The sequence below is a fragment of the Geospiza fortis genome, unplaced genomic scaffold (genome assembly GCF_000277835.1).
Source record: "Geospiza fortis unplaced genomic scaffold, GeoFor_1.0 scaffold279, whole genome shotgun sequence".
In the NCBI taxonomy this organism is placed as follows: Eukaryota; Metazoa; Chordata; class Aves; order Passeriformes; family Thraupidae; genus Geospiza; species Geospiza fortis.
Genome location: NW_005054352.1, coordinates 3231226 through 3257937, shown reverse-complemented (window position 1 = coordinate 3257937; position 26712 = coordinate 3231226). Strand labels below are relative to the sequence as shown.

Genomic DNA, 26712 nt, shown 5'->3' with positions numbered 1-26712 from the left:
TTGGCTTGATATTCATCTAACATCTGTCATCTGCACCTGCCTTTTGTCATAAGCCCAATCAGCGAAATTTCATCCAGTTGTTGCTTCATCTATATCCCTATTTTCCTGATCCATCTATTATTTTCTGGTTTCTGTAAATCTTTTGAGAAAAGCCAGTCTTAACTGAAATCTCATGTCCATGTCTTTGCAAGGCAGTAGCAATCTTCATTATTGAAAATAATATCTCTTATTACTCATCTAAGTCTCTGACTTTCATTTCCACTGTAAAGTGCCTCTTTTGCTGTATTTATGGTGCATCTTATGGTGTTAAAAAACTCAACATCTAATCATTACAGATTTTGAGCAGGTGATCTCTTGGATAAATTGAATTGGACTATAGGACATAAGACAGGAAATGACAGCATAGGTCATCCCGTACAGCTTTCTACCACCACAGGGATTGTGCCATTTAAATACATTGAGCATTTTATGTTGAATAGCAAATCAGATTCTTTTCTCCTCTGATTCTGTTAGTAGAACATTTCATGGCCAAAGTTAATTATTGGTTAGAAATTTTCTTTTAAGTTACAATAGGGTTTCCTCATGTGCAGCTTTCTGCCCATTTCTTCCTGGATATGAATTGTGCCTCATCTTAAATAACTTCCCTCCCTCCATTTTTGTTTCTGATACATTTTTCAATTAGTCTCCTTTCAAACTTCATTTTGATATGATAGACATGCCAAACTCACTGGTCACTTAAAAACTACTCTGTCCATCTCCTTGCTCAATAGAGTAGTGCTTCTCCACATCTTCCAGCCTGAATACTTTTCTTGAATGCAGGTGATGGTGATTACTAGACTCACTAAGGTGCTCTTTCTCTTTTAGGTCAAAATACCTAATAACTTTGTTTCTCGACCTCATCCTTGAAATACTCTACCCATAATTTCCTTGACCTCTATGTTTTGCTATTAAAGCCTGTGTTATTTCCTGTACAATAATTTCTAGTCCCACCTGTGTTATTTCCTGTACAATAATTTCTAGTCCCACCTTGATGTTACAATAATGTTCATTTCTTTTGTTTCATTACTGATTTCTTGCAGGGCTCATCACATCTTTGCAGAAGCCCCACAGTGCAGTTCTAATACATTTCTCTGCATAAAATAAGTTGCCAGACAGAAACTTCACAGGTTTATCTGAAATTCTGAAGTGTTTTTTGCATTTTGAGCTTTTGTAAAGTAATGCAGGCATCACTTACTGACCTTTAAAATCTGTTCTGCAACCTTAAGAGTAATGTTTTGTATATTGAGGTTCTTTCTGTTAGTCAGACTTTACAAATCAGACTTCATTCTTTCTGTTTTCTGGCATTATTTCCAGTGTGGATACCAGAATGGGGCATACAAGTTAAAGCATTTTCCATGCATGTATAGTATTGCTTCTATATTCCCTGGATGGGTTCATATAGACCTTGCTTACTAATTCAATGGACAGACTATTTTAGGGTAGCACATTCCCAGCTGATTATTTTCCATAGCCCTGAACTTCCTAAGCCACTGCTTTGCAAAATTTGTTCACCTTTGTTTATTTCTTACCAATAAGCCTAATTTCTAGGTCTGACTACCTTGCATTTTGCTGACGTATCTCAGATGCCTTAATGACTTTGCTGATGTGGTTTAAACTTGATATGATGTAGTTTCCTACAGATGGGGGTTGCCCAGCAAAAATGAGGTTAGGTGATAACACATTATTAAGCTAATAATAGTAATCCTTTGCTGTGCTGTTTGCACACAGTTATCAACTTCCTGTGTTCAAACAAAGTAGAATTTGGAATATTGCCTTCCAGTAAATGAAATAATATTTAGGCTCAGTGATACTTGAATGAAGTTTCATGCAGTAAACTTTATTTTGTTTGGGAAGTATGTGAACAAAGTGTGTGAATCAAATGCATGCAGCTAACACCAAGACAACCACAACCCACATCTGAAGTGCAGAGAATAGATTTATTTCGTCGCCTCACTGGCTGCAGGATTACAAAGAAACAAAGGGATATACATACATTGGTAAACTCATTTTAGCAGGGCCTGACCCCTGCATTACATATCAAAGAGTCTGGAGCATGCATAAGTCTTCACCAGGCTGTGTTTTACAATCTCAAAACTTCTTATCTCCCTTCCCCTCTTACAAAGAGGCCCCCAGCCTACAGGAAGAATGCTTTTAGGTCCTTAACAACATTCTGTTATCTCCTCTGTGAAAATTTAATTTCTTCTTCAGCAGACAGAAAACAACCCAAAGCAAACACAAATATGTGAATTCTCTCACGCTGGGTATTTTCTAACGTCTCCCAGGTGCAAGGTTGTTCTCTGAGCAAAAACAATTCTGAAAAGAGCTTACTTTACTCGCTTCTCACCAATCTCCGGTTTTCAACCATTTCTGCCCCACACAAAGCTAACCTTAAAATCTCACTCCTTTGGCCTCTGTGAAAAAATGAGCTTTTTCACAGATAATCAGCATGTAGTACAAAATTATGCAGAAAAATAATTAATATATCAGAAATGTTCTTACATTGCATTCATTGAAATAAAAGAATCCTGAAAGATGGGAAAATTTGTAATGAGAGTTACAGGAAAATATAACCAAAATGTCCATTTTCCTTACAATGTCACAAAGTGTACTGGAAACCAAAACTGTTTGGTTACCTCATCCCATCTCACACATGCATGGAAACTGTTGAAACAAGCCAGAATAGCATTGCTGGTTTTGGACTTGCCAAAATGCCTCTGGTTTTGGATGCACACCCTGAAACAGGTGATATATTGAGCATTAAAAAAAAAAAACCCAAAACCAAAACCCACTCCATTCTTTTTGTGGAGTAAATCTTAATTTGAAAAAACAATACTGAAAAGCAGCTTTGGCAAATTAATCTCTTTCCATACACTGAAGTATATAGATTTCAGACTCTGCCTTTTTGAAACATGAATCTGGTTTCTGTGTGTGAACAAAGCACATATACATTTCACTCATACATTTGAACAGTAGTAGCTATGTATTTCTATGTGTCGCGTAGGAAAAAAGAGATTTCTGGAATGGAAATCACTGGAATTTTGGTGTCAAAAGTTTCCTATGCAAAGAATTTAACAGTTTAAGGCGCAAAACTGTGAGGGCAATGACTTTCTACACAGCCTGTACGTTGTTTCTTAAATGAATGCTGTGGGAGACAAACTGCACAAAATTGTTCCTTAAGTCCTCAGTCTGCAAAAGTAGAAGTGAAGCAGCCATATTTTCATGTGTATCTAGAAAAGAAATTTATTTGCAGAAAATAGGAGGTTCTTTTTGTTAAACCCCAGAGTTCAATAGACATCTCTGAAACTGACGTTTTCCACAAGGAGGAGTCTGATGTAAGTCAAGAAAAACAGCTGTGTGGGTCTAGTGGCCCTGGGCTCGGTTCTAGAGTGATTAATCAGATAGTAGTATAAAGGCAATGAGAACTCCCTGAACCCATCCCTTATAACGGGTGTTTGTGTATAACATCAGTCGCATACCCAGTTCTCACACTGATAGCTTTCCTGTGCACTGCTTGTTTATTTTGGCTTTGCATGCAGGGACAATTTCACCACTGATTAACTAGAGACTCTTTGTACAACAGATATTTTGGCAAAGCAAGCTCTTGTGTTATCACATTGTGTTTGCTATATTCAATTTGTTTTATCCTGGTAACAATAGTAATGATACTGTAGAGAGAGAGCCTCAACCAGAACTTGCAGTCCTTGAGCTGGCTCTGTTTTGTTCAGGTAAATGAGAAATTCATTCCAATATTCCACATGTTCATAGTTCAGGCTTCAGCCAACAGTTCTTTTGGTTGCACTTCAGGCACTAATTATAGCTCTGTGGGGAATATCTTGGAGCTATTTAAACTGCTTTTGTCATGAAAAGTAAAGTAAAAAATACACCACACGAGGCCTACATATTGAATTGTTCCACTGATATGTCCTGATAATTAGTGTGCAAATACATATATGCTTGTGGTTATTCAATATGGGGTTTTGTTATATGCACATTAGAATGTTTTATAGCTTCAATGTTTCCAAGGTATCATATCCTAAGAGATAACAAAATATATTTTTTTCCTCTTTTTTAGCATGGTTAATTATTTTGTCTTTTGTTTTCGTGATTAAGGAACTAGTTCAAAAGTAGCCAGCAACCTTTCTTAGCAATCATTTCCCTTTCCAACAATCCAAGGTAATCACTGTTTTATGCAGGTAGTCATATATTTTTGCATTGCATATATGTTATATGATTGCTGTGTTTCAGAAACAGGAAAGATTTTCTTTACTTCCTAGTTTTCCTAAGAGTAAAAATGTGACTTCTATTTTTGTTCGTTCCCCCAAACATGCATCTTTTTTTATACGTACCTGTTTGGCTCATTACTCATTTCCTGATAGATACCATGGGTGTGCATTTTTAATAAATTGAGGCACAAATATTATTTTTCTGAAAGTGTGGATACCTCAACAGAATTAATGGCCTGAGAAATGTTTCCTTTTCTTTGTGAATTTTTTCTTTCATATCTAAGAAGACTGCTTAAAAAAAATCTGTTTGGCTGTCTTCTGGTAGCAATTTAGAATTGCTGGCTTGGACTCTCAACTTACCATTATCTGTTTTTGGAGAGATGCCTACTTTAAAATTCAGTGCTGTGCAGTCTACAAAACAGTCTTTTAAGAATGTTGTGCCAGACTATTTTTCATTCCCAGATTAGAGGTTAAATGGACTGGTAGAAACTCAGCAGGAGCTAGGGGCTGCTACTGGTCAAAAGCAAAATGCTGATAGTGAATAGCTTGGCAGTGCTGTGTCTCTGCACAGGGCAGCACTGTCCAGATCCTAGAGAGTGCAGAAATCAGCTGAAACTGGAAGAAAGGGGATGTGTCTCAGAGGTGCATTTCTCAGGATGCTGTGATCCTTGGTGCTTGGCACTACAGTGATTGTACTATGCTGCAGCTAAAAGCCATGCCTGCATAGTAGGATTTTTAGGTCTCCAGAATGCTGGCATCTGTTCTGCACATTCAATTATGAACATTTCCTCTTTAGGAACTAGTTTTTAAGGAAGAGGTCATACCATGGGCTACTTTTTCCAGCTTCCACTTCAGGATCAATTTCACTTTCTGGCAGTAGTTTTTTGTTCTTGGAAACATGAAGTAATTCTAGAACAGTAGTGGGGAGAATAGAGGAAATTAAATGTTTAGGCTCTAGGTGTGGATTGAGTGCCCCTCCTTCTCTCTCCATTTTATATTTTCATGGTTTGTTTTCTGCTCTAGTGTGCAATTTCCAGCATATTGGTACCAAATTATCTCTCCCTGGCTGCCACCTCTGTAGCTCTTAATTACTCCAGTTCAGCTGTTCTGTCCTCTGCTTTTCTTGCTCCTTCACATTTTCTTCCTTGTTTCTTGGTAAATTTGGTCACACCTATCAAGTCAGTAACTCACTCCACAGGCAGAGAGGGTTATTGGGGCACTTGATTCCTGGGCTGGAAATAATCAGGATTCACAGGCTGGATTAAGGCAACTTGACTTGTAAAGTAGTGAATGAATGTAAAGTCTAAAATTTGTAAAATAGTGTGATTAAAATTTACTCAGCTGGCTCTTACTGCATCTTACTACATCTTTTTTATTTTTAAAGAGTGCTGTAAGCATCTTAAAAGTGTGTGGGACTGCTGGTTGTCTTTGTTTGAGTGTGTGAAAACCTCGACCTTAAAAAGGTCCCTGAGAGTACTGCTAGTTCATTCACTCATAAAGATGTGGTGCATACACAAACACTCACACTTGGAGCAGGGGATGTTTCTGTAATAGTATAAGGAAATTCTGCAGATGCCATCATGAGCATGTTCATACTGGCTCTGATTCTTGGCAGCCTTAACCTGTCCATGCTGGTGAACTGGAAAAAACAAAAAGACGTTTTTGTATCATTTACCTGCTTGCAATATGCTGACCAAGGAAAAGGAAGCATTAGCAGAAAAAAGACAGAATGCCCCAAGATTCTTCTTTCATGCTTTTACAAGTGCAATTTCTGCCTTTGGGCCTCTTTAAAAAAGACCTGAGTCCATTTCATTTAAGCTGTCTGTTGAGCACTCTGGCATTTGTCTAGAAAATGTGCTAGAAAATTGGACTGTGGCTGGGTCAATAGCAAGTCACGGGCATCAGTGAAACAGTTTTGCTTTGCATAATGGGACAGTTGATTTTTTTCTTTTAAATGATATGACATTTTACACAATTTAAGAAAGTAGACGAGAAAAAAGGAGAACTTCTCATAGTGGTCTGATTTGGTGCACTGACAAGCACAAGTGTGGAATTATGGATGACATGCAGAGTTTATAGGAGGCAGTCCCTAGCTGTCATTGCAAATGGAAGAGCAGAAACAACTTTGTGCCTAGAGGGGAGGGAATGAAATTTTAAAATCATGAGACAACATTGAGCATACTTTGCTGGAAATCCATTCAACACTGGTCTATGCCTCTTCTGTGGAAGAGCTACGAACTCTTAGTTTTGCTCAAGTTCTGTCTGTATGATTTGTAGATGCGCCTTTGCTTTTGGCTGATAAATGACACATGGCTTCTTGGCATCTCATGGCTTGACTTTTTGTCAGATACCCTTGGGCACCTGGCAGATGACGAATGATAGATTTAGATAACCAATAAAAGCTACATAGTGTCTTGCATGTGTGTTTGTCTTAATTTTGTAACAGTCCAATTATTATTTACCTGTGTTTATTTAGATTATACCAGCTGGGAATAACATTCACATACAGTAGAACAGCTGACACTCTAGCTCTACTTACTTGGTGGGCATAGCTGCTAACAAGTTTGTATTTTCCTAAGAATGTTTGGGACTGCTGAATTGACAAATTAATTCATTTTAGTCGAGTTCAAAGAATCATAGGATTATGGAATCATCAAGGTTGGAAGAGGCCTTCAAGATCAGCGAGTCCAGCTGTCTACCTACCACTACTTCTGTAGCCCCTCAACCATCTATATTACACAGCACCAGATCCAGACTTCTGAACACAAGTGTTGAAATTCGTTTGGAGAGTTGAGGTTTTTATTGTTTTTAAGACTGCCATTTGCTATGCCAAATATATTTTAGAAACAAGATGTCTAGCATGTTGTCTGATCTGAAGGTAATGCTGTTGTTTTCTGTGAACTGCTGGGCTCATGTATATATGCACTATTGCAATGCATTAGAGGAATGGCAATTCTCACTTTGTATATAGAAAATACTCTTTTCCATTGGTCAGTGCATCTGGTATTTACCTTTTATTGCAATAACAAAGACACTGATCCTTTACATACTTGCAGGAGTCATTAGTTTTAAAGATATATTAGCCATAATCTGTTCACCAAAAAAAAACCTTAGCATGAGAATGTAAATTCAGGTGCAAATGGCTATTAGTTTTAAGGCCTTGCCCTTACAATTAAAAATCTAAATTGATGTTTGTCATGTTTAAATTATAAATACAGAATTTCTAAAATCCATTGGCATGTTTTCACCATTTTTTCAAAATTTTGGCCAAAAATTATTCAAACCTTTTTCTGCAGCTTGTTCATTATTAACACAGCAGCATAAGTACACATCTAATTAAATAGATTACACAGAGAATAGATTGCACGGAGAATAAACATTCTCTGTGCAAACAGACTAATAATGCAGTCATACCCTGCAGTGAAAAGGTTTGTATTGCATGGGACAAATGATGTTATTCTGCTGTTTGCACACAGAACCATCTGATGGTAACAGCAGAAAAATGACAGATAGACTGCTACTAGTAGGACATTTTTCTTTATGCATCTTCTTTGAGAAGTTCTTTTACAATTTTTTTTTCTTTTTTTCTTCTTTTTTAATTGGAAGCTATGGTTTGATTACCCTGAATTCTCATTTCTTTTGTCTCGGTTGTATTGATGGTTATACCAGATTTCCCATGGGGTTTAGCCATAATACTGCTTTCAAGACTTGTGTGTGAAGAAGAAAGGTGGAGAAGAGAGCTGTAACACTTCATAAAGGTTGTCTTGAAAACAAACAAACAAAAAATAAAAACAAAACAAACCCAAAAACCCAGACAATCAAACAAAACAAAAAAAACCCACTACACTGAAAATGTTGCTGTTGTTGCATTAGCTAAGATTACCTAAAAGGAAGTGAAAAAAATTGTAATATTTAGACAGATCGTGTCTGGCGAATGTGGATTTCATAGTACATTAAACTTGGTACCTTGGGATTTTTCTCTCTACTTGAAATGTTTCTAAATGAAAATTTGAATTTTAGAGACCTAACTTCATGTAGACATTAGTCAAAAGAATTTGCTATTTAACTTACTTTGCTGGAAAGCCTTTCCAGGTAGTATACTTTTATTAAACTCACAAATTATCTCCATGATAATTGAGAAGTCTCTTGGCAGTCTGGTGAAGGCCCAGGTGACTGGAAAAAGGGAAACATTGTACTCATCCTTAAAAAGGGTAGAAAGGAGAGCCTTGGCAACCACCAACCCGGCCGCCTCACCTCTCTGTCTGGGAAGATCATGAAACAAATTCTCCTAGAAGCTCTGCTAAGACACATGGAGGTCAGGGACATGATTTGGGATAGCCAGCACAACCTCACCAAGGACAATGGTATTATTATCTGGTGTTGTTTACTGTCTTCATTAATGACATGGATGAAGGATTCTAGCGCATTCTCAACAAATTTGCAGATGACACCAAACTGAGGGGTGCAGTTGATACTCTTGAAAGATGAAATGCCACCCAGAGTTACCTGGACAAGCTCAAGAAATGGGCCAATGGAAGTCTTACAAGGTTTAATAGGACCAGGTACAGGGTGGTGCACTTGCATCAGAGCAACCCTCAATATCCATACAAGCTGTGGGATTAGCAGATCAAAACCAGTCTTGCTAAGGACTGAAGAGGGAATTGGGGGTGCTGATGAATGAGAGGCTAACATAAGCCAATAATGTGTGCTTGCAACCCAGAAAGCTCACCCAGTATGATATTTTACTACTTCATCTGAGTTTTCAGCATGACTTTATTGGTACATCTGGATAATATAGATGCAGACCAACAAACACTGTATAAAAGTTCTTTCTTAAGCTGTGCTCATACCACTCATTTTCTTAATTTTTCTAATGTCTGATTCTGAAATCTGCTAATTCCTGTTCTCATTTCAAATTCTTCTCAGGGTAGTTGTTTTTTTTTATTTTCTTCTTCTCATGAGATGTCTTTTCAGGGAAAAAGACCTGGCTATTAAGCAGTTGAGAAGAATTATTAATCAAATCTTTTGTACTGTTTCCAAACAGGGACGAAGAGGCTTAGGTTCAGTCTTTGTTTGGGCTTCTGGAAATGGTGGAAGAAGTCGAGACCACTGCTCCTGTGATGGCTACACCAACAGCATCTACACTATCTCCATAAGCAGCACAGCTGAAAGTGGAAAAAAGCCGTGGTATCTGGAAGAATGTGCATCCACACTAGCCACAACGTACAGCAGTGGAGAATCCTATGACAGGAAAATAGTATGGGTTTTATTTGTTTTTTCATGAATATGTGTTCATATTTTGCACAGTGACTTTGGGGGATGGAGAGAAAGGGAAACCATTCACACAAATATCTTCCCTTTGTTTTAAATCCAGTTATCAATAGTTTTTGCATTTTACACACATATTAGCCATTTACCTAGATACCTATTTTCTCAGATTTGTTTTGACACAGCACCATTCCTCTTTTATATTCGGAGACTGTCACTTATTACTCATATTGCTTTCTATTCTGGAAATATATTGGAAGGAAAATTTGGCTCAATGCTCATCTTTTCTGTATTGTTCCTCTTCTCATTCCTAAGCAGACAGCATCCATTTTCCCTAATGTTCTCATCTTTGCTGGAGAATGAAAAATAGTTTTAATTCTGTTGGATAATCTGTTGATATCATTAGTATTTGTACATCCTATGTGCCTTTGCAAAATGAATGCATTCCCAATACTTTCCAGTATTCAACATTCTACTCCTTTTAATTTTTTAATCCTTTGTTCTCAGGTTGATGAGGTTTGCTAACATTGTCCTCTTCCCTGCTTATTTATTCTAGTGTTTAACTTACAGAAATTTATTACTTCTGGATCAGAAAATTGAAGGATTTGCAGGGTTTTTTTTTCTTCCTTATGTTTTCTTAAGGACTCATCTAACCTTTCTTTCTGGTCCTTAGCAGATTCTTCTCTTCGTGTCAATAAAAAGTTACAAATATTTGGCTCTTTTTTTTTTAATACTGTCTGCCTTGTCTTTCAGGATTCTGGGATGCTGACCATCCCTTCTTGGATTCTTCGTTATTTTCAGATGGTCTAATTTTTGTTTTAAACTTGTTCTGAGATCTTTCTCCATTCCAATGATTTTTCTGTTATTTAGTTGCTGCTCTTCACTGAAGCCTTCTCTTTCTTCCTGACATGTTTCTTGCTATCCCTGATAAATAATAATAAATTTTAAAATTACTGTATCTACTAGGAGTCCTCACTTCTGTGCTTAAATTCCCTTCACTGTTCTTTAAAAGACGTTCACTAACTTCTTCATGTTTAAGTGAGACTAACAAGCTCAGCAGATGTGATTGTGGTCCTCCAGCCTGACCTCTTACTTAGCCAAGTCTGTAGGACTTCCCTGAGTTCTTTGAATCCAGCAGTTGCTGTCAAGTCAACAACAATTTTTATAAGTAAAATCAATATTGCTTTCAAAGTTTACTGTGACAAAAAATTAACTGAAATTTAGTATAAGGGATTTTAATTATTCATTGCCATTAAAAGATCTCTCTTGTTTGCTCTCTGGGCCCCTTTAGCTTTGATTTCTAAGCATTTGGTGTCACAGATTTTATTGCTAGTATGAAGACCACTCCAGTTGTCTGTCTTCTGTCTGCCAATGTAGCCCAGACAGTTAATCCCTTTTGATTATGGAAGGTAAGCTCCTTGTATCCATCTGTCTAAGTCATGTTTTCTTATAAACGCTTTTTCACGTTATGAGCTTCTAGAATCCAAACTAGACGCACCAGTCAGGCAGCAGCAGTATTCAGTGACAAGAGCACCAGAAAATGGGTGCCTGTGTGTGCCGTGTCAGTTTTCTTCTGTTTATATATTGATCCTGACTGAGACTTGTTAGCTTCACTATCATGTGATGTGTCTATCACTGTGTGATGCCCAGTCCACTTTCAGAGCTGCTGCTTCTCTTTTCCAAAGCTGGTGGTTGAAGGAAATATGTAAGGCTAGGTAGGGTCTCCTTATCCTACTGTTAACAACTGGCTGGTTTAGTACTCACCTTCAGACCAGCCCTCATCAGCACTTTGTCATTTTCCACATTTCTCCAATACTCATCTGAAGGTGCTGGTGTTTTCTTCCATGTCTTTGGTCTTTGGTAAAAGCTTTAGGTCATACAATGGCCAAGAACCAAATTGTAGAGGACCTGATTAGAAACAGCAATAATTTCTTCATTATGCTATCTTCTATATGCTATGAGAGTGTATATAATTTCTCTGCTTCTAATTTTTTATTCATGCTTACATTTTTGGACCATATAATTATCCCAGTTTAAATGAATGTATTATACATCATGTACATTTTAAATCTCTTAAATTTAAATACTTTTCAAGAAAAAATATGTAGTATTACATGATGTGTCTTGTAAAATCCTGAGTATATTACTTTCAGACAAATTGATGGCCAGAAAAAAATACTACAGTACTTTGGCACATTTCTTTTCCAACATCTTATGTTATCCACCATTGAGTATATTACTAGCTAATGAATCTATTAGTACTTAGTTTAAATCCTGTATCATCTGTTTTACACTAGATAAAAAGGTGGCAAATAGATGACATTAGTAGGACAATACTGCTTACCCTTTTTAAAATAATGACACTATGCAGGTTTTCTGTCAGTCTTCTGGAATTTGTGCAGCGTTCAAACACTTGCTAAAAAAAAACACAGTAGTTTCCTTTCCAGCTCTTGTAAGAGCCTTTGGCACTTCGAATCTTTCTAATATTAGCTTGTTATTTAAAATATAGATAAATAGGAAGATGATTTATCGTCTTTCTATGCTCTGAAAATTTAATTTAGACTTTTTTTTTCCAAAGAGAAACATTCCATGAATAGCTGTTTACTATAAACTATTATCTCTGGACAATTAAAGCAGTATTGTTTTGGGGATTATTTTGCTTCTGATGTATTTGAAAATAAAATGTATTATTTTTTAGGGTTCACCTTTTAATCTTGTCTTTCCGTATTGACTCTCTGCATCTTTTATCCTCAAAAGTAATTAATTGCTGTTTCTTTATATCCTTGCTCATGTTTTTAATATCAAGTAAAATATCTCTGTATTTCTCAGTCCTTATTTGTACTTTCCTACATTGCTAATTTAAGCTTTGTGCATTCCTCTGATTTCTTAATAGATGTAATTTTCTTGATGATTGTCATCCATTCTTTTAAATTAATGCACCCTTTCTTCTTTCAGAAATTACTATTTCTTACAGAATTACTATTTCAGTAAGAGAACATTGCTAATTTCTGACATTTCACTCTCTTACATCTTGCACTAGGATCAAAACCACCTGGAGGTGAGGTGATCTCACCTTCATTGTTAAAGACTTCTCATGAAACACAAGCATATAATTTTTTAGTTTACTGAAGTATAGTACCCACCACTTCTGGAACTTTGCAGTGTGCTAATACAGGCAGGTTAATCTCTTATTATAAGATTTTTGAAAAATATACCTTACAAAGGAGATAATACTTATATATATAGAATGCACACAAATTATGCCATAATTAGAAAATTAAGAAAGACAATTTACATAAACATTATTGAAAAGAATTAAAAATATTACTCTAAAAATGTTCTTAACTGGAGTGTCCCTTGGAGATCTCACATTGAATCTCAGAGATAAGTAAAAATAATTTTTAATTTAATTCCATGAATTCTATAAGCACTGTTTGTTTTTACTTGACAGATGGATTGTTTTTACTATTCAGATCAGCAGTCCAGTTCCCTATGCCAGTTTTAGTTTAGTCCTACAGTGTGCATCATTTTGCACAGTAAGTGGCAAAAGTCTGAGTAGCCATAAGAATTAACCCATGTCTGTTGACTATTTGTTTACCAGAATGTAATTTATCCTTGCCTACTCTTGTGCAAAGCAACCTTCCAGCTGCAGTTGCAAGAGTCACTGATCCCAAATGCTTGACAGACTATAAAAATTCCTACCAAGATTCTTTTTTCTGCACTGTATTATCACTTGACTTTTGAAACACACAGCTCTTCCATGTTTTACTAGTGGTACTTGGTATTTAAAGTCATGCAAGGCTGTTCCCTTTCCAGATACTTTCAATGATGAAGTGATATAGCATAGTGGAGATAAGTAGCTTCTGTTTGTGTTGTGTGTAAACTAGTTGTCCACATAAGGGATAAGTATGTGATTCTATTATGCTACAATCCAGTGAGAAATTCCATTAAATTGTGACACCAGCTTTTCAAACTGATTGTTGAGAAGTCCTTTAAGCATACACATCCTTGCATGGAGACAGGAATATTGCTATTACCCGTGTGACTCTCTTGCTTATAGTCTGTTTTAAGAGCATTAATGATTGTATTGCTATTCTTGTCTCAAATTCAGTCCTCCTAAAGTCCTATCATGTATCATTTACCTTGAAAGGAAGTCTTATTTGAAACGAAAAGTGAACTCAAGACAGAACTGAATATTTCAAATCCTAAGCTTTTCGAACTGCTGTTAAGTGCTAGAAGAGTCTAGAAACTATGTTTTCACTGATGTACCATGCATCCTTTTCCCTGCATCATATGTCACACTTTTGTTTAAACTGGTGCTCCTTTTGAGTCAGAGGTTGTCTTCATATGTTTCCACAAGAAACTGAGAGCTTGCAGCAATTTTAAGGGGAAAAATAACAATACTGGGTGAATAAAAATATTATTATTAAATTTAAATAATCCAAATTCTATTATGCTTATACATTTATATGCAGTTGACAAACAATGCAGGGTTGAGCTCTAAGCCAAAATTTGAAGAGTAACAATACTTTATCAGATCATAAGATGATTTTTTTTGTTGGAGTGAGACTCCTACATTCAAATACCACAGCAGTAAACCAGGAAGAAGTGACCTGGTGTAGGATTTACCACCAAAATCAAATGAACTTTTTTTTTTTTTTTTTTTTTTTTATGTAACACAGCACAGATTTCAGTATCATGTGAGATTATACAGTGTTGTGGTACAGAAATACCTACCCAAGACTTAGGAAAAGTGAATGGGTCACAGTTGTATAATGTCATGTTTCACAGTTCCTTCCTGTTTTTCCTTGCAATTCTTTAGCTGAATATCTTTATTTTTTCTTTTACTCTCTGTTTTTCTGTCCAGTAAGTATATGCAGAATGTATTATAAGGTAAATGAAAAACCAGCAACCAAGTATTAAAAACTCGCTTTGTAGACTAAAAATTGTTATAAAATTATTTGATTTCAATATGGAGTAATAGAATCACGAACACTTTTATAACTACACAAAACCCTTTTTTTTCTCTTTTCATTACTACCCACTTTTTATAATTGCTTGTTAAAAATATATGATGTAACATAATTTTAGAAGTTTTTCTAGTCTTGGAGGGGTTTTCTTGTCATATACAATGTCACATACAATGACAGCTTAAAATATTTTAAGCTAACAGTTACAGGTAGACACACCTTCTTGGAAGAGTTCCTTGCTGTTGAGGAAGGTACACCAAGTGCACTTGACTTTATACTGTACTGAGTTTTATTGCAGTGGTAGTTAGCCTATTATGAACCAAGTCTCCATCCTCTGGATATATTAGAAGCATGCAAATGTTCCAAAGATGCCGATAGATGTATGCCTTTTACATAGACTCTTATGGAAAAGGACTAGAATTACTTTTAGGTGTTTTCAAATGCAGCTGCAAAGTACTGGCATAGTTACACGCACAGAAACTCTCACAGAGACAAATGGACAGTAGATAAAGACTATAAAATTATAGTTCTTTAGAGATGTTACCTCTCATACTCAGTGAGTACAGAAGTATTCACTAATCATATGCAGTTATCAAGGTATTTTTTCATATTATTCTCTTCTTTGCTACTTTGAATGCCATAGGACAACGCTTAAAGATAGCTTCCCCCTGCCAGATCATGTGGCTAGGACAGGTTAAGCACCATGTTATAGAGTTATCTATATGGTTCTTATCAAACATATTGCACAAATGAATTTCCTTTGAATTTGTTTTTCACACACTAAGATTTTGATATCAGAAAGTTCCTCATAGATATGATTTATAAGCATATTAAATTACTTATCTCCTGTAAATAATGTACCTACTTCATATTCCACCTGTTTTGTTGTCTTTTGATAAATAGTAATTCATCTGCTGATGTTCTGTCTCTCTTGTTGATAAGCTTCTACTCTCAGCAGAACTTAAAACCGAAACAACAAAAGAAAGCCCGTCCTGTCTCCTGCCAGTTCTTAAAATACAAAAGCCTGCTCTCCTTCAGAAACTCACTCAGGTTATCAAGATATGCACCAGATAATCACAGGACACAATGTGACGTCTTCTCTTCTGGGTACATACAGATGCATAGGCTGTGTAGAATGTAGAATAGATTTTTGTTAAAATCTTTTCACTTCTAGGGGCACATTCACAGAAATCAATGTGACTTGAAGAACTGTAGCAGAAGGTAAAAAATTATTCAATCACTTCAGAAAACTCATGTCATGAAACATGAAATACAAGGAAATGCAGAGGCTTGAGAGAGGGTATGTGAGCTTTTTCTCTGCTAAAAGAAATCCCATTTTTTACTTTATTCATTAATTTCCCAGTTGTTAAAACTATGGGAAGATTGATGATTCAGCCTTAATAATAACTGTACAAAATTGGCATCTCCAGAAAGCAAGTTGCTCAGAGCAAGTTGCTTCTACGAAACTGTTACAGTGTGTCTAGATTTTTTCCTTTAATAAATGCCTGTTTTTTCTGAAAACTTTGCACCAATGCCTGTGGGAGGTATTACAGTGCATTGCAATGATTTTTATAATTTCTCTTTGCTTTTCATCAAGGTGTCTGTGGCTAATTTCATGTTGATTAAACTAGGCAAATACCAGAAACTTTGTCATTGTCTTCAATTCAACCTCATTGATTCAACTTATTTAGAAGTTGTTGTAACTCTTGGCCCTAGAAATACTGCATGGACTTTTCTTAGGAAGTTGAATCAGCATTTTCACAGATCAACAGCTGTGTTATACTCAATGAAAGATTTAAAAATTCCTCCTTCTCGCCACCCTAACAATCAGAATGACTGCTAATATACACTAACGGCAGCTTCATGGTGCTATCAAACACTACATCCTTTTATTGTGATTGATGATGTTTTTATGTTGCTCAGGAATTTGGACATCTTTTTTCTTCTTGAAGTTTTCTCACCTCTTGGTGATCATGTACTCTTTTTTCTTGGGGTAAATGCAACAGTTCTCTGACAGTGAATCCATAGTGCTGAAAAACAGGCCTCGGATCTTGGAGGTAATCTACACCTAAACATCTTAGCTCCTGTCAGCAACTTTCCTTTGAATTAGCTCAAATGGCATTCACACATACAAAGCTTTCTCAACACGTTTTCAGCTGAAGCGTCTGCTGAAAGCAAGACAAGGGTTCAAATTGCTACCACAGTATCCATTTAGAACAAGAGGGACAATGTTGCCAGTTAAAGAGATGTCACGGCTTGTTGTGTTTGATATCTGTAGTGACAGGACAGTAAAATTGGTCTGGAAGGATGGTCCTCCAAATGATGAGAAACAAGGATAGCAGAATTCAGTGTGAGTTTCACTGTATTGAGAGAAGCTGTCCCATAGAGAAAAACTCCTGCGACAGCACTTTTTTTTCCTGGCCGAGCTCCTGGATGCTTTGTTGCCGTTCATGCTCTTTGCGGTGCCACTTTTATGCAGGGCATAAAGTACCAGGATATGAAAGACATGAGCATGTATTAATCCCTTTTCACTCTCTCTTTTTCCTGGCCTTCCTTCTGGTCCTTGCCACAGCTCTGACCAGTATTTTCCAAATGGGACACCTGCTTCTTACATATCTCTGGGTGCATGTCATCATCTAGTATTCAGACTTCTTAATTCCACCTGGAAAATCCCTATTTGAATTTGCACATATAGGCAATGCAGTGTTAGGGCTGTTCCTGCTGCAGTTTCCTCTCTTTGTCACAGTTCATTGTCACAACACTTCTGCAATTTCCATGCTTTTCCCAACACTGATAATTTTCATCATCTAAATGAATAGACAGTCAATAGGTGAGAGGGCAAGAGAGATGGAAATTACACGAACATTTTATTTATGGGGTTTCAACTTCTAGCCAACGACAGATAGAAGAAATTATTTAACAAGGTGTGTACTAATGAAGAATATTATATAAAAGGGGGCAAAAATTTCTGTTTAGACTTCATTAATCAAGAAACCCAGCCCCTGGTAAGTTTATTTGTTTAAGGATCCAACATTATAAATGCTTTCACATGTCTTTTTCAATTTTTAGAAGCTTCCATATTGTTTCACTCGGTCCCTGCTGGTTTTCAACACCTTTTCGTGCTGTTAGCTCCTTTTCTGTTAGAAATCTTTCGTGTTAACTTGCATATGCTTACATGTTGTTTGAACTTTCAAATCATGTAATATACTGAATATAGCTAACATCAAGTGTGAAACCTATCCTTCCTGCACACATTTGCTTATATTCTGCCCACATGAGATACAGCTGGTTTTTTAGATCACATTTCATGTATCTTGAATTTTCAAAGCTGTGCTCTATGCTCTTTTGTGATTTTTTTGATCATCTGATCCTCTCCTTCTCCCATCTTTGTGCAAATCTGTGTTGGAAATTAAGTACAACACTGGTGAATTAGAACACAATAATTCCATGTTCTTAGATAAAATGTTATGTAATCAACTTCTCTGCCCCTCAGAGGGGGCAGTGACTGAAGTTCTCAGATTAAGTTTGGACATCACAGGTCATGCACCTTCATGGAGGTTTCCCTGCTGTAGACTGCTGTCTTCAAACAATTGTTCTCCAGTCTGCATGGGTTTTGCCTGACCTCCTGCTAGGTAGAAGTGACATCCTACCTCTGCTGCATTGCTCCTGCAAAGAACCACTTCTTCAGGAAGACAAGCACAGAGTAGAATCACTTTAGATTGACATTGCCTTGAAAGAAACAAGGTTTAGAACAAACACATTTTTGTGCGTGTTTTACATTCTTACAAAAATCATCTGTCTAAAATCATTATTGGATAGAAACATCCTAACACTAAGTAGCAGGCTGTGTATCTAGTTGGTACTGCACATTACAGTTTGTACATCCACTTAGATTACATAAAAAATTACGTATGTGCAGCATGTAATTATCTATACATAAGATGTAACAATTTAAAACTGAAAACATCTAATTGGCTGGTGATGGCTGGGCCAAATTTGTGATCACATCAGAATTTTCCAACGAATTACTGCTTAATTTCATGTGATTTATTGCATAAGGAGTAAATGAAAGATTAAACATTTTAGTATGAGCAAATCTGTATTCTCTTGTGTCATATACTTCCACTGTGACTTCAGGCAACCTAATAAAACCCTCCATACCTCTGTATAGTCTCTAAAATGTGCATAAGCAGGCTGTATATAAGATTAGGTCTTTCCTGTTTGTAAAGCACTTTGAGGTTCTTGGAGGGAAAATCCTGTGTAAATCCATATAGAAGGACAGAATTGCAGTTGTGCAGTTTCAAACCCCTCTTGTTTTTCTGGGTAAAAATGTCTTTATTGATCATGCCATGGAGCAATATATAGAATTCTGTCTAAATTCACGAGTGACTTCAAATTCAGAACATCTAACATCATGTATCTTCCTTTGCTTGCAATTAAAGAAGAAAATACCCTCCACATACATGTGACTCATTCAAGTATATGAAACATGCTCTGATTTCTGAAGTTGTGTTCTAATTTCACACATTCAATTTCTTCCAGATTACTACAGACCTGAGGCAGCGTTGCACAGACAGCCATACTGGAACCTCAGCCTCTGCACCTATGGCTGCAGGCATCATTGCCCTGGCACTGGAAGCAAAGTAAGATCTGAGATATATTCTGAAACAAAAAATAAGCATACAGGAAGATATTTCTCATTCATCCAGCACCTTTATGCAGACTTCACACAGTGCTTTGTAACCTTTCTTGTCACAATACACAGTGACCTCCTAAGGGGAGGAAAGATCTCCATGCTTACTTCACATGAAGGAAAGCTGACACAGTGCAGATAATGACAGAGTACTCAGTGTTGAAGTAACATGAAACACTGTTGAGCACAGGTGGTTTCCATTAAATTATGTATAGCATCTTCTCAACATCTTACAGTTCGCCTAGAAGGCTGCCTAGGTCTGCTGTACCCTGCAGGGTACTGTAGGTCACCTCCTCCATTCACCAGGCTCTTCTTAGCAATGTCTCTTCTTGAATACTGAAAGAGGTTTTGGGAGGTCTTATGTTAACCTGAACATAAGTAAATGTAGCATGAAAAATAAAATCGCAATTTCTGCATGCTGACACAAGTCTGTTTTTTAACATAGATCAAGTTTGTCAGCTCTAAAAATCATTAATAGTGTAGCTCCATAGTCCTTGTACCTTTAGCTCAAAAGATTTCCAGTCTTAAAAGAATTTTCTCAGTTGTGTGATTTGGTTCTTTATGCCTAATATGTATCCACAATGTGCTTCATGAAGCATCAGAAATGTGGGTGATCTTCAGGTAAATCTGTATTTTAGAACCTTTTGCATTACTTTGTACTCTGTTGGATAAAACCTCCACGTCTAAGATGGAATGCTTCACCTCATATCCTGCTCAATCTTTTTAAGTTATAGGAGATTGATTCTGTTAAATTCTGAAGAAAACTAGTTTCCTATGGGGTCAGCCATTTTCTTTGAAGGAAGTAAGAAATTTGCACACAATAGTAGATTCGAATTGTGTGTGGTTCGTAACACTAGAATTATGTTTTCATCTTTCATGTTGCTTTCTTTGAAGACAGCTTGACCCAATATTTGGCACAGAATACTTTTTGCCGTTGAGTTATAAGCATAACAGTTTGTAAATGAAGACCTGACATAATCTTAAGTAGTGTGGCACGTGTGGTGTTATAATTGTGTGTTCTTAACACAGCTACCAGAGACAAAGGTATTTAGAGAAGTTAATATAGTGTTATTGCGAAGTTTTTAACTTTTAAATCTCCTCTTAACCCCAGTTTTAAAATCTTTAAGTTCATTTCAAACAATCTGCAAATACAGATAAGACTCTGTCTGTGTACATTCCAACTTGCTGTAAGTTTTTCTCACTATTCTTGCTTAATGAACTGAAATTGGTAACTGATTAATTCTCTTTTGTTGTAGTTGAAAGATTCAGAAAAGTTATATCTTACAAGACCTGCAACAAAGCAGGTTGTGACATCTTAAAACAGACTGAGAAGCTTACCCTTTTTCCTCTGTGACCTTCAGTGACTCTACCAGGGGAAATCCATATTAGTATATATGGACTAGCATTTTTTTCCAAAACTAATAGTAGCCATAATAGACATAAGGACAAAACTGTGGTAAAGCTTTATGTGTGGTGATGGAGACAAAATGTGCCAGTGACTAAATATCCTAGTAACTCTTTTTTATTTGTAGTACTCCATTGCATGGTACTAAAAAGGATTTCACAGTGAAAATGTGTTGACTTTGCCTCCTTTAGAATCTGTTCCATTTCATTAAATGGAAAGTTCTGTTTCTAGATCTTAGCCTTTGTATTTGAGTAGATCCAAAGGAATTATATTAATAATACCATAAATATGGTTTTTATTCATTTGAGTTTCATTCATTAACTTTTCTCTCTTATGTGTACTTAAAATCTGCCACTGCTGCTAACCACAGCCACTAAATAAAACAGAAAAAAAAAGTAGTTAAAAAGCAGAGAGAAACTAGGGAGAAAAATAGTTCTGATGCTATGGCTTCCATGCTGGTTTTCTTCACCAGTTTGGAGAAATCTTTGGTGTTGTGACGTTATAGATTATGAAGTACAGCCTTTAGTATTATAGGGAGATCATATTCTGATCTATTAAGTTTTAATGTCTTGGGTTTGCATGTATGGAATCTGTTAAATTTATTTCATGCAGTTTCTGGATTTCTTATTTATGTGATTTGAAATTTCATGTTGTATTTTTCACCTGTGATGCCTCTCAGTTTAGGTGACCCTAAGTAAATGTTAGGAAGTTTTGAAGCCATTGAAGTATTTTCTACAATACTTTTAAAATGTGATATAAAGGACACATGATATTTTGTCTTAGTTAACTGCTTACTGGAGCTAATTAATTTCATGTGATTTACGGAGTTTTCATTTTCATAAATTCTTCATTAGATTCCATATTAGTACCTCTGCTAATGGCAGTGTTTATGTGAGATTTTTTTAAAAGACAAGTTGGAAAAGGGTTTTGCAAGGTTAAATACATTCTTTGTACAGCAAGCTGCTTAAAAATTAGAGCACTTAGTCCTAAACACTTCTTGACAGTGTTTGTAATAATGTATCATTTCATTCCATTTTGTGCTGGAAAACACAGCAGTTTATACCATGGCTGGGTTTTGAGTCTATGAAAGTCATAGAACTTGCCCAGTGGGCGAGTTCTATTCCTGTGAAACATCATGAGTTGAGCAGAGCACTAGTATGGCCTGGGTGTGAGTTAGAACAGCCAAGAGGTTGCTTCAGCTCTCACACAAAGGTTCAACTAATCAAAGAAAAAGCAAGACATATGTCTTGCTCACACTTTCTTTGACAAGCCCCATATGGTAGGATTGGCAAATAGCTGATGGAGGATCTCTTACCTGCCTACTGATTTGAACCCTGCAATTAACCATTTCTTCCAACAGGGATCTGCTTCTGAAATCCTGGTAACAAACTGTTTGAGGATGTTTTATGCATAATGTGATCACATTTTTATTATTTTTATATAGTATTTGAGTATCAAAGTGGCACATTTTTCCTCAAGTATCAAAGAATTGTAACTGAGTTTCGAGCTGCTTGTTTGGAATCCCTGAGGTTGCAGTGCATGGTTGCAAATACACAACAACCATCACACAGACTTATCTTAATTTTCATGTTCTGCAGTTTTCTTATGGTATTTAGGGAGTAAATTGCTTTTCACATGTAGCCAGTAGATGTTTCCTAGTATATCTAGTATCTTGATCAGATCCTGTGAATAAATGCTTGCGTGTTACACTTAATCATTACAAAATGTCAAATTTTTCTAACTGCAAATGGGAAAATAAGTATAATCAATTTAGTGCACAGAGGCAGCAATTTTCTTACTAAAAATATTTTCATTGCATAGTACCATCTGTTGTTGGTAGCAGAGATACCTTTCTCATTGATAAAAAGGTTGGATTTGGAATTTGAGGAAATCAGAGTCAGGAGAGACAATGGCCCTGTATTTGTTCCAGAGACCATTGTGCCATGTTCCTTTGAAGAAGCCAAATTTAAATAAAAACCCTTATGTTACTGACAGAAGAATACATTATACATCCCCAACTGAACTGTGTGTTCCTGTCTGTAAGCCAATGCATATTTTCCAGTATGTGGTGTACAATAAACTAGTTTCATTAGTAAGATGCAGCAACTGAAATGGAAGTATTAGTCTGTTACCTTTCTACCACGTGGTATACTCAGTGATATAGCCTTGGAGAGAATCTTTTCCTCCATGACTCTCTTCACTTGAGTGATATGGAATCTTAGAATTATTTCATTTGGAAGGGACCTTAAGGATCATCTCATTCCAACCCCCTGCCATCAGCAGAAACACTTTTCACTAGACCAGGTTGCTCAGAGCCCCATCCAGCCTGGCCTTGGAACAATTCCAAGAGGAGGGGCGCCCTTCACTTCTTTAGACACCCTGTGCTAGTGCTTTACCACCCTGCCGGCAAAGATGTAATCTAAACTCACTATCTGAAAGAATGTATTTTCTCCTCAAAGGAGAGGTGTTTCATCCCTCTAATAATTTTCATGGCCCTCCTCTGGACTTGCTCCAAAAGATCAGTGTCATTCCTGCATTTGCCATTTTTGCATGAACCAAGGCTAGAACAAGGTAGTGCTGGGAAAACTAAAGAATTTTAGTGAATTTGGATACTAGACAGAGAAGTGACAGTGTACCACATTCCTCTAGAAGACAGTACCACCAAGTGTAATCACTGAGATAAAAGGAAAATGGAGTTCACATTGTAAGGGGTCAGCAGTGCCAGAGTTAGATACTTTGGATTTCTGGTAACTGAACAGATATTTGCATACTTCCTGGATTGATTGATTTTCTTACAGAAAGGAGAAAAGCAGTGCACTGTCTAGCGAGGTACAACTTTGGATACAGAGAACATCTTTCTGTGTTATCAAAGTTATGACTGCTTTGTCATAAATATAGTCAGAGGTAAAAAGTGATGAGACAGCTGAGGTAAATTGAGGAAGTGCTGTCAAGTGTCCTCTGTAGTTACAATTCGAGTGCAGGAGGAGAGGTTATCATTTAAGTGCTTTAGCTAGGTCTGCTCCATTGATTGACTGCCTGTTATGGAAGGCAATGCTAGAGTGTGTGAGTTAAAAATCTCCTTCTGAATCTTTGCATTTTTTGAGTAGTTTACTCTTAATATTGAAGTATTTGAAAAACATAGCCATTAATAAATGCTTACTTTAGATCTTGAGGTTTAAACACCTATGTCACTTATGGAATTTCCGTTATTATATTGACATTGATTTGGGTGTACTTTAGTTCCTGTTCCTGTGTTCAGTTACATAAAAATTTGCCAAAGAATAGCCATTCAGGCTGAAAGTTTCCATTTAACTTGCATTTGAAAGGTTTTAAGAAAATTCAATTCAGACATTTCTTAAACTCAAACAAGGTTAAAAACAAGTAATGTTTGATTTGTGATGATTTTTAACTTCTTCATTGGGTTTTTCTGTGTCTGTGCTTTGGAGCAGCAGCTAGAAATAAAACTAGTGGATAGCTGTTGTTCTGGTGCCAGCACAATGCCTTTAATTTGTATAAGCTTTTCATAAATCTCAGTTGGCATTTTCTCAGTTGAGGCTTTTAAGCTCTATCCCCTGTAGTTTCTTGGCCCTCCAAGTGTTTTCCAGCATTAGCTTTTAGAGGCTAGTCTCTCAAGTTACACTTGAGGTGCTTCTGGCTGTTCACCTTGAGAGCAGGGATCCCAGCTGTTTTTTCCAGTCAGTTCCTTGTAGGAGTAAAAGGAGGAAGGTGGAAGAGGAGCAGTTTGACTGAATTGCAGTGTCCCTGTAGTGAGTCTTTTGAAAAGTGGAAGACAGGTGAAATCAATGGCCTGTGTACCATAGCTAATGCTAACCATAGCTTCCTTTATTAACCTAAGACAATGTTAGCCTTCCCCATCTTCACAGTCAAGCTGATTCTAAGAGTGGCTATTAGCCTAAGGTTTTGTTGCTGTTCTTTCCATGCTGTTATTAAGCAGACAGTGAGCATTGTCTTTTGGATAGTCTTATTTTATTGTTCCTTTGGAGATGACACAATAAAATATGTAATTCAGATGCCTTTCTCTCAAGGGTCTTCTCCTCCCAATTTCATCATTATCAGCTTGCATATCAAGCCATTGTTTGTTAGGTTTTTGGCACTTAACGATTTTTTATCTCTGTGTGCACTGCAGATTTGACACAGGTACACTAGAATACCATTGATGGTGGATGTATAGCTGCCTACCCCATTGTTCATCTAAAGGAATACATCATGCACTATCACAGCTTGTCTGTATTTTATCCTAAAAACCAATATAAAATAATGCAAAAGATGGAATTTTTTTCCTCTTTACAATAAGAGTGGTAAAATATTGAAACACGTTGCCACAGAGGTGGTAGATGTCCCATGCCTGGAAACATTCAAGGTCAGTTCAGACAGGGTTCTGAGCAACCTGGTCTATTGCATGTGCCTGCTAATTGCTGGGTACTTGGGCTAAATGATCTTTAAAGGTCCCTTCCAGCCCAAACCATTGTGTGATTCTGTGGCTGCAGATTCTATGGCAAAGCCTTTCAATGCTGCCTCATAAGGAGATCAGGATGCATTGCAGAAACTGTGGACATGCGGCATGAATATAAACTGAACGTTGTGAAATGGAGCTAGAAATTTATTAAAATGATGTTGTACAGGACATGTAGAAGCATTAAGGGTACAAACCCTTAATGTGCCTTACTTTTTCCATGACTTTTTTTAATCTTTATGTCAGTAATTTTTACTAGCCCAACTGGATAAACAATTACTGTCATTCTACTCCAGAAGCCTAGTGTGAGAAACTGCATCATAAGTAAAAAAGCTACCTATAGGCATAGTACTGTTTTTAAAAAATGCTCAGGGAGAGAAGGCATCTGCTCTTGTTAAATACAACAGAATATTTAAATATGTTAAGAATCTGGCTTAAGAACCAAAGTTTCCCTGGTTTTCAATGAGTGCATAGTCCTGGGCAGTGTAGGCAGCCAGTTCTGAGTCTTATAAATTTCATTCTGGTCTCCTTTCAGCTGAGGGGAATTGTGGCAGTGTGTGCAATAGGGACAGGTAATGATGCTCTGAGAATGCTACTTAGTGCCTGATGTTCTCTGCCAAAATGCTTTTTCCCTCTTCATTGTTTAGTGGCTCAGTTTATCATTCCCTCTATTACACTAAATTTTTAAAGAGAATACTATTCAACTTCTTGCAGGTAATAGAAAAACTGAAAAAATGGAAGGAGAAAGAAAAGATAGCTGAATGATGGCACATTTAGATCGCCTTCTAAGAAGATAAATTCTCCCTGCTGTAGATATAGAGGAAACAGGAAAACTGCTATCCCTGATGATTTGCCCTAGTCCTAGAAGATAAATGTATATTAATGTCACAGTGAGGATAGAAACAGCATCTTTTTCACCTTTCAGGTGGACAGGAATCCCTTAAAGGAATACTTATCTGTGTAATCAGGTCCTTGCTTTGCAACTCACCAGCCATCCAACTGTTTGGAATTCTTGCAAAATATTCATAGACTCTCAGTGAATTCCAAGACTGGGATAGTAGACAAATTAATAACAACAGAGGCACCTGGAATAGCTTCAATGGGAACTGAAAGCCTAGAGGAATTTCCAGTTTGAGCTAGTAGTTAGTGAGATTTAGTAGAGATTTTCAGCAAGCCAAAAGTTTGATTTCTTCTCCTTTGCACTCATTAGGATACAGTAGTTGATGGTCATAAAAATTGCCTCTGTGTGAAATGTACTCATTCATCTTCCCTTAAGTTTCATATAACAGAATATTATCATATATTGTTACAGTCTGCTTATAGCAAACCTCACAGTTGTATAAATAATATCATACAGTTTTTCTGTAAAATTGGAACATGTATTTTGAATGGAGCAAAGGAAAGTAGAGATGATAAATGAAAATTGTTTTGCTTTGGATACTTTTCAGCTTACATGACCTTGTATCCCTACATCCTGGTAAAATGTCTGGTCTGTGACTTTGTTTTATCCTTATTTCATAGTCCATTTCTGACCTGGAGAGACGTACAGCACATTATTGTCAGGACTTCACGTGCAGGACATCTGAATGCTAATGACTGGAAAACCAATGCAGCTGGTTATAAGGGTGAGAGCTTTCTTT

The 26712-nt window shown here is 36.6% G+C and overlaps 1 protein-coding gene across 1 annotated transcript in view; it reads left to right on the top strand.

Annotated features, from left to right (window-relative positions):
* PCSK5 (proprotein convertase subtilisin/kexin type 5) overlaps nucleotides 1–26712 on the top strand; it is a 229539-nt gene that overhangs the window by 105284 nt on the left and 97543 nt on the right. Inside the window, 3 exon segments of the mRNA XM_031058930.1 lie at nucleotides 9307–9519; nucleotides 19043–19143; nucleotides 26594–26697. Coding sequence (XP_030914790.1) covers nucleotides 9307–9519; nucleotides 19043–19143; nucleotides 26594–26697 — 418 coding nt within the window.